The sequence below is a fragment of the Leptodactylus fuscus genome, chromosome 10, assembly GCF_031893055.1.
Source record: "Leptodactylus fuscus isolate aLepFus1 chromosome 10, aLepFus1.hap2, whole genome shotgun sequence".
Lineage (NCBI taxonomy): Eukaryota > Metazoa > Chordata > Amphibia > Anura > Leptodactylidae > Leptodactylus > Leptodactylus fuscus.
In genome coordinates this window covers 16,224,245-16,233,709 of record NC_134274.1, presented here as the reverse complement: position 1 = coordinate 16,233,709, position 9,465 = coordinate 16,224,245, and the positions used below count along the sequence as shown (strand labels likewise).

Below are 9,465 nucleotides of genomic sequence, written 5' to 3'. Positions count from 1 at the left end.
CTCACACGAAGTATACGTGCCAGGTCACACGGCACGTTACTCTGTGTGAATGCACCCTAACGTTTCGGGACAGACGTGCTATAGATAAGACTGTTCACTCATTATTGCATCTACTACTGACAATACATGATGGCACGGTTTATCTACTTCACCTGAATGCTGCAGCAAAACAAACTGCGCCACATTTGCCAGGACAATCCCAGCTTTTTGAAAACATTCTCAAGAAATTTTTGCATGTCCTAGTTTGAAAGGGGCAAGACTTTGGGCTGCTTTTTAGGCAGTCTCATGGGCGGGACTTAAAGGATATTTCTGTCCTGAAATGGATTTTTGATACTGATGTCCTATCCACAGGATAACTCACCAGAATGATATTTCTAACAACTGGGCCCAACACAGACCGGCTGTTCCAGTAGCCTCCTGGTGCTAGATATTGTTGCAGTGGACAGGGAGTGGAAGCAGTCTGCTCCTATTCAAATAAGCACTGCAGCAGTGCCATCCACTGTATAATGGTGATTCTGGGAAACTGCAGCTGTGTTGGTTTTACCTACCTCTGCTCCCCATCCACTTATGGTGCCTGGAAGCTACCAGTTCAGCTGATCTGTGTGGGGTCTGGGTGACGGGCTTCACAGATCACATATTGATGACCTATCCTGTGAAATATCCATTTGGGTCTGGAAAACCCCTTTAAACATCTCAATATTGGCAATGTAAATGTCGATATGTTCTCGCTAGAATGGAGACAAGCATCAGTATGTAGCCAATGAGAACACTCAGATCTGCTACATGCACATTACATACATAGCTCTGCTACATGCACATTACATACATAGCTCTGCTACATGCACATTACACACTCAGATCTGCTACATGCACATTACACACTCAGATCTGCTACATGCACATTACACACTCAGCCCTGTTACATTCACATTGCACTCTCAGATCTGCTACATGCACATTACATACATAGCTCTGCTACATTCACATTGTACACTCAGATCTTTCACATTACACACTCAACTCTGCTACATGCACATTAAACACTCAGATCTGCTACATTCACATTACACTCTCAGATCTGCTGCATTCACATTACACTCTCAAATCTGCTACATGCACATTACATTCTAAGATCTGCTACATGCACATTACACACTCATATGTGTTACATTCATATTACACTCATAGCTCTGCACTTCTACTGCAATCCACAAAGATTGTACTTTGCTGCACATATAGACAGAACAGATTTCCATACATGACACACACAGCTCTACTACACCACAACCAATCTGCAGACAAATGACTACTACAGCCTATAACTCCTCCCACACATGTGACCGATCACATGATCATGACCTCATCAAGGGTCGTTCCTCCTTTACCATGTAGCACATTTTTCTTTACTCCATGCATTGGGCGCTGTACACACTGTACAGAATATGAGTGACGATGACTTTTCTCCTTCAGCTCTGGGAACTAAAGAGCAGTGAGTACAGACCGATCCACAGGGGGGCGCCATACTACCGGTACACATACTGGTGCACATGGGAATATGACAGATATCTGTAGCTCAGTGCTCTCCATCCGATGGCGATTCAGTTGTGCAGAACTACTAGTCCCAGCATTCTCTGACTGTGACACCCGGGGGCGTAGTTTCAATGCACCGGAGAGACACAAGTGGGGAAACCCTGCAGATCAGCAATGAATGGTTCTCCAACTGCTGCAGAACTACATCTCGTATATGCTCTATGGGTGTCAGGGCGCCCTGAGATTTGTAGTTTTGCATTAGGTTGAATGACCCCGCTGCAGACTATACGGACGTCTCAGAATGACCTAGACTGAATACTTTCTTCCTTAATCCTCCAGCTGGGACTCCGTGTACAGTCGTGAACTCAAGACCTTCCAAGAGTACGGTGATGAAGGAGAGATCTGGTGAGTGCTGGAATATTAGGGAATAGTGACAACACCTTAGTCCTCATTCACATTACCTGGAATACAGATCTGTGAGACCGAGCTCATAAAAATGTATCCACCATATGAAAAACACAGGAAAAATAGTGCTGTGTGTTCTATTTGATGTTGTATCATGTAACTATTCTCATCTAGAAGTATAGGTTCTAGAGGAGACCACCGTGTTATATGGGGGCACCATATAGTGTCACACAAATTACATGCAACGTGATGCCGTACCATATGATATGACCATACAGCACATTTAACAGGTGAAGAAGCAAGGCACTCACCATAGCGATTTCTTTAAAAGCACAAGTCTTTTATTCCATTTCTTTTAAAAACGTATAAGCACATCAACAGGCAGACTGGTAGCATTCATCAAAAAAAATCCCTGCAACGTCCGTTTCGTGCATAGCGCACTTCATCAGGCACTTGCATCAGGCTATGCACGAAACGGACGTTGCTGGCAATTCAACATGCCCAATCCTGAAATCTGCTGCTGGGTGGACGAGGAGCTGAGACCCCCTCATGCACTTTAGTTGGGTTGGTCTAGATGTAATGTGTATGGCCACCCTTTGTATTACTCCTAATGTAGCTGTGAAGAGTATGTAATATAGTAACCTTATATACCTTGTTTTTAACAGGTTTGGAGAGGGTAGTATGACCCGGGTTGTGCGATGGTTGAATGCACAGAAGTTACCGCTGACAACCTCAATAGTGGACATTGGCACTGGGAATGGCATGCTACTGGTGGAACTGGTAAGGGAACTGTATGTGGAATGTTGGGGTCAGGGGGTTATAAGGGTTTTCTCACTTATTTACTCTCATCTGTAATGTTCTGGTCACATGGTGGAATATGTAGAGGAATTGAGATGGATTTCTGCCTCCGATTCCTCTCCATTTTCCAGCCCTCCATGGTGGAAAACCGAAGCAGAATTGAATAGGCTCAGATCCATGTGGCGGATTGGCCAAGTGTCTCGCACTGCAGGTTCTGTTGCTGATTTGTCTGCTGAATCTGTCACAAGATCGAGCAGGACCTTTTTAAAAATATTTTTAGCATCCTGCTTTGAATACAATGGGTGGCAGATTAGAGCAGAATTTGGCACTGATTTTGAGGTGGAATCCACCGCTCGATCAATACCACATGCCTTAGGGTATGTTCACATGGAGTTTTTTGCATGCAGATTTTGATGGGAAATCCGCCTGCAAAAACGTCTCCCATTTATTTCAATGGGAGTCACTTTCTTTTTTCCCTGGTAATGTTTTTTTCCAGCAAGCGGGAAAAAGAAACGACATGCCCTATCTTCCCACGGATAAGTCAGCCGCGGCTCGAGACACCCTTCTGATTAGGTCCATTCATTGGGGCCTAATCAGTAGGGGGATGCTGGTGCACTGTATCGGCATCCTGTTGTGGCTAACCACGCAGAATAGTCACACGGCGGAAAAGGTTTCCACCGTGTGAACTTACCCTAAATGGATTTATCCACACATTTCCGAAACCCTGTAGGAGGTTTGGGAAAGGGACCATAAAAAAAAATATTATACTCGCCTGTCCCTGGCGCTCCGCTGTCTGGACCAGCACATGCCGGTACAAGTCCTCACCGCATGTGACTCATGAGACCAATCACTGGCCTCAGTGGCCTAAGGAAAGGGACCGGTGATGTATGTAAGTGATGTCACCGGTTCCTATCCTGTGGCCACTGATTGGTCCCAGTGGTCACGTGCAACAAGAATTCCCGCTGGCACTGGCGGGTGCTGGAGTGGTCAGCAGAGGCCCCTTCCCCGGCCTCCTCCTGTGTTTCTGAAATTTGTGGACAACCCCTACAAGGCCTCTCATCCATGTTCGTGGTATTGTAATACACTGCAGATTTGTTGCCACCTTTGTATGAAAATTTCATCTACTTGCTGGTACTATATGCTGGTGGATGTGTTTGGGATATCTGCATCTAATATGCCAGATCTGCATTTACCCTTATTTGTGAACTACTTATTGATCTGTCACTTAGACTATAATACGGATTCTTCTGTTCATTGTACAGGCAAAGTCGGGGTACAGCAATCTCTTGGGTATTGACTACTGTTCAGATGCTATAGCCCTTGCAAGAAACATATGTGAAAAGGAAGGAGTGTCTGAAAGTGTAAGCCTACAGGTGAGAGGTTTAGGAAGTGATTCTTGTCCATTATCCCGCTACTGGTTGCTCTGAAACGTTCCCCGGTGTTTTGTTTCAGGTTGCAGATTTCCTGGGCTCTTTCAGTCCGCCAGAGCAGTTCGACCTAGGTCTAGACAAGGGCACCTTTGATGCAGTGAGTCTGGATCCCAGCGGTTCCAAAGAAAAGTGCAGGCAATATATACAGACATTGTGTCGGATCCTAAAACCAAATGGCATTTTCATCATTACCTCCTGCAACTGGACCAAAGATGAGCTGCTCAAACAGTTCGGAAATGGTAAGAAATGTGCACCTGATACTTCGTCGTGCAGTGCTTAATAGGCGCTATCGTGTGTGCATTGCAGCCTGCACATCAGCCATTGTACAGTGCATATAGATGAAATGTACAATAACAACCACCAATGACATCCACAACAGAAAGGCTCTGTAAAAGGCTCACACCACTGATAACATATCCTTAGCATAGGTTATTAGTGATTACATGAGATTGGTGGAGGTCAGACTCCAATCACCACCACCGATCAATTGGAACTATGCCATGTGTGCAGCCGGAAGCAGAAGGCTCTGTACACTATGTAGTGGCCTTGCCCCAATATTGCAGCTCAGCTGTCATTCACTTGAACCCCATTGCAAATTCTGATGTCTGATATGAGTCTGCAGCACAAATTCAAATGTATAGCCATGGAAATACTGCACACATCAGATGTTCAATCCAAAATGTGAACATGCCTTTATAATCAATGACTTCTGGGTTCCAATATGTTGGTCCTCCAGTAATACAAATATCGGTGCAATGCCATTCTTTACAGGAACATGATCTCTTATTCATTATCAACAGTGCAATCCTGTAGAAGGACACTAGGGGGCAGTATTGTACATGTTTACCCCTTGCTACTGGCACTTATTCAATAAAATGGACTTTCCAAAAGCTTCTGATCACACCCCGGAAGGATTTTTCTTCTGTTGTCAATAAGTATAAGATTTTAGTTTAGATTTTAGAATCTCTAAATAGTCATTTTTATTAATTAAATTGCAAAATTCACAACAATTTGGAAGCAAAAGATTAGTCCTTCATGAAAGATTGTGGTTCGTACAGCCGAATAGATAAGTGTTGAGCTACTGCAGCCCTAGAGAAGAGTCATAGAAAATATTAGCACTATATAAATATTTTTCCAAAATAACTGCAAAAACGGCAGCTGAATCCTAGTGTATGAACACAGACTTAGAATCGAATTGTAAGGCTTATATAAGGCTGCAACGTTTGCTGTCAGTTCATGTTGTAGGACTAAAGATCGCTGTGTCATCTTGCGATGGGACCTTCTGAGAATGTGATGTGGTCCATGTGTCTACAGTACAGCTCAGGGTACACGCTGAGAGTTCTCGTATTTTTAGGCTGATTTTTATGTTTTTTTATTCATTTTTCTAGAGTTTGAAGTAACAGATGAGCTGCCCACGCCGACCTTCAGTTTTGGCGGTCACACGGGTCACAGCGTCACAGCTCTTGTGTTCAGGAGGAGGACAACTTGCTCTTAACATATATTACCATGGAAGGTCATGACCTGGAAAGGATATTACATCCTATTGACTGCACCAATATGTTGGAGGAAACTAATACGAGGAAGACAACAGTCATAGGTTTAGTCTATGGTGGCTATGGACTGGAGAAGATATGTAATATAGATGTCTGTGATCCACCTGAGATCTCCATCTGACAACTATCTGCATGAGCTGAAGTCTCTGAAGTCATTTATACTTTTATATTTCAACAGTAAACATTAAAATCCATCCCCCCCCCCCTGAAGGATATCACAAGTTATATGTGTATTCATGTCTTTGCATATTCAGTTGTCTATGTTTATAACCTTATAGGCCACAACGTTGGCTGAGGTCTCTATATATGGTGAAAGGTCCTGGCTAGACTGTATCTAGGTAGTTCCTATAACAGTGTTAGAGTGCATTCACACTACGGATACGCTCGCGTGTACGGCTCGCTTGGCTCATTCCGAGCCGTACACGCGAGCGCTTCCCATTCACTTCATTGGGAGCGCTCGTAGAGAAAAAAGCAGCCCATTAATTTCAATGGGGAGTTCTCGTATGCCGGCTCCCATAGAAATGAATGGGATCTGCTTTATACGCACTGATTCTGAACGTGTTTTAACGTTCAGAATTTGTCAGCGTATCTGTAGTGTGAATGCACCCAGGCTGAGGCCTCCACGCTACGGAAATGCAGCTTTTTTGTTGCAGATTTTATTGAGTTTTTTAGCCAAAGCAAAGAGTGGCAAATGGAATCGGAAATATATAGAAAGCTCTTAGGGTGCATTCACACGGAGTAAAATGGAGTGTAATTTGGAGTGTAATTTTTACACGTGTAAAAAATGTACACGTGTATTTTGGAGTGTTTTTTTTTTTTTTACATGTGGCGTTTACGGAACGTTTTTTGGAGCGTTTACGCTCCGTAAACGCTCCGTGTAAAAAAACGCTCCAAAATACGCGCGTAAGGGCTCGTTCACATCTGCGTCGTCGGTCCTTATTGCAGGTTTCCGTTTCCTGCATAAAACAGATGCAGGAGACGGAAGCCTGCAGGAGACTTTCTCACCCATTCATTTGAATGGATGAGAAAGCTGTCCGGCCGTGCGCGGCAGTGAGCGTTTTGCGCTCTCCGCCGCGAAACCGGGTTTTATAATCCGGACACAGAGTCGGACATACACTACTCTGTGTCCGGATAAAAAAATCCGGTTTCGCGGCGGAGAGCCTAAAACGCTCACCGCCGCGCACGGCCGGACCCGATCTATGGTTTCCGTCTTCTGCCATGCAGAAGACGGAAACCATAGTACGGAGACCCCAGACGCAGGTGTGAACCCAGCGTAACTTTTTTACAGGTGTAAAAATTACACTCCATTTTACTCCGTGTGAATGCACGCTTACACTTCTAACTTCTGCTCAATCTATCAATCTAGTCCTGGCTTTGGCTCAAAAAAACGCAACAAAAATCTGCAACAAAAAAACTGTTTCCACAATGTGGGGCCCCAGCCTTAGAAGGATTTGGTAACAACTTAGGGCTAGTTCACATAGGGAGCAGGATGGCGTATATTTGGTCCTATGGCTTCCCGCATCCGAATTGGACCAAAATGCGCCTGCCACAACAGTCGCGGCTTCCCCCTCCGGAGTAGGCTCAGATGAATGGGCCTAGTCCGGAGCGTGCTGCTGCGTGGCGGATGCCGGGGCTGAATCAGCCGCGGAATCCGGCTGAAGAAAGGGCAGCTCGCTTCTTTTTTCCATGAGCGGGAACATACAGAAACGCAATTCATTGACAAAAACATAAACATGGCAAAGAAACCCAAGAAGAGTATTGACATTACAAATGTGCGGAGTTCTTCCATACGTTGCAAACAAACATATATCACTGCACGCAGACAGGGCATTCACCACTGGAACAAGGGATAAATCATAAAAAATAAAACATATAGCATAGTAGTCGGGGAGTCTCAAAGTAAGTGAATATCCAGCCAAGTCTGAGGAGAGGCACAGCAAGCCCCCATAGCCATAAAAATTTGTCTGGGCTGGGAGCACAATCTATGTATCACCATATTGAAGTCCAAATTAGTCTAATTGGTACACGAGCCAGCTCAGAGAATCAAGACCCCACACACAGCTAGATAATGAGTGTATATAAAGAATAGAGATGAGCGCAGGGGCGTAACTACCGTGGTAGCAGCAGTAGCAGCTGCCACAGGGCCCGGGCCATTAGGGGGCCCGGTGACAGCCGCTACCGCTGCGGGTTTTTTTTTTTTTAAGTCCGTTACGGGCCCTATTCACTTGCCGATCCTGGCTGGGCCGGGATCGGCAAGTGACACCGCGGGGCCCACAGAGGCTATCATTATACTCGGGGGTCTTGCAGACCCCCGAGTATAATGACCGGCGGACCGGAGAGGTAAGGGAACATAAAAAACAGTGTTACTTACCTCTCCACGATCCTGCCAGGCCTCCGTCATTCGTGTCTGACGTCTCTGACGTCACATGACCCAGGCCAGCTTCCCGGGTCATGTGACGTCTGACGTCATTAAAGCTGGACAAGAGCGGCAGCCGGCAGGAACAGGTAAGCAACTGTCTCTGTTCTTTTAATGGTTTTAATCCCCCGGGTCTCCGATTATTATACTCTGGGGTCTTTTCAGACCCCAGAGTATAATAAATGTTTATAGGTGTCCACAGTGGGACATATGGGGACACTATAGGGGTTAATACTGTGTGTGTAGGGGACACTATGGGGGATAATACTGTGTGCATTGGACACTATAGGGGTTAATACTGTGTGTGCATTGGACACTATAGGGGTTAATAATACTGTGTGCATTGGACAATATAGGGGTTAATACTGTGTGTGCATTGGACACTATAGGGGATAATACTGTGTGTGCAGGGGACACTATAGGGGTTAATACTGTGTGTGCAGGGGACACTATTGGGGATAATACTGTGTACAGGGGCCACTAATGGACATAATACTGTGTGCAGGGCTTACTAAGGGACATAATAGAGTGCGGAGGAGGGGGTCAGTCGAGGTCTTCAGCATCGGTTTGGGGAGGGGGGGCCCCATGTCAAAAGTTCGCCACGGGGCCCCGCCATTCCTAGTTACGCCACTGGATGAGCGAGTACTGTTTGGATCAGCCGATCCGAACAGCACGCTCCATAGAAATGAATGGATGCACCTGGTACTTCCGCTTTGACGCTGGCCGGCCGCTTAACCCCCCGCGTGCCGGCTACGTCCATTAATTTCTATGCAAGCGTGCTGTTCGGATCGGCTGATCCGAACAGTACTCGCTCATCTCTAATAAAGAACTCTAAGTTTAAGGTTAAGGTCCTACGTAGTGTGTTGTAGCAAAAAAGCACTGTGGGAAAAATGGCGCCCACAACGCATTGTGGTTTTCCCCACAGCGCTTTTCACAGAAAGTCCACAGAGTTTTCATCCATTGTGCGTATCATATGATGTAGCTGGATGATGACAGAGGGAGACAGGTGTGTTCCAAAGAACCCAGACTGGGTGATGGTAACATTCAGTCCCTGGAAAATTCCTATAAATGGTTAAGCTGGTTTCTAATATTGAAGGCCTATCCTTAATAGGAGCCACACTGTCTCAGTACAGGTCATCCTAAGGATAGTACTCGCAGGGAAAAAACACAGCCCTCCAGCATATAATGAAGAAAGGATAGGCTAAGATCTTAAGGAAAGGCTGTCAATATTAGTAGGAAACTAGTAAGGGCGGGTTCACACCTGCGCCTGGTCTCCACTTTGTAGGTTTCCATCTTCTGCCCAAGAAACTTGACAGGAGACTGAAACGGGGAG

The 9,465-nt window shown here is 45.5% G+C and overlaps 1 protein-coding gene across 1 annotated transcript; it reads left to right on the top strand.

Moving 5' to 3' along the window:
* Window positions 1–78: 78 nt before the first annotated feature.
* EEF1AKMT2 (EEF1A lysine methyltransferase 2) lies at window positions 79–5,919 on the top strand. Its single transcript, XM_075258457.1, has 6 exons — window positions 79–1,489; window positions 1,870–1,935; window positions 2,601–2,715; window positions 3,996–4,106; window positions 4,186–4,402; window positions 5,552–5,919. Exons 1-6 carry the CDS (start codon window positions 1,443–1,445, stop codon window positions 5,656–5,658), a joined length of 663 nt encoding a protein of 220 aa, XP_075114558.1. The 5' UTR covers window positions 79–1,442; the 3' UTR covers window positions 5,659–5,919.
* The last annotated feature ends 3,546 nt before the right edge of the window (window positions 5,920–9,465 follow it).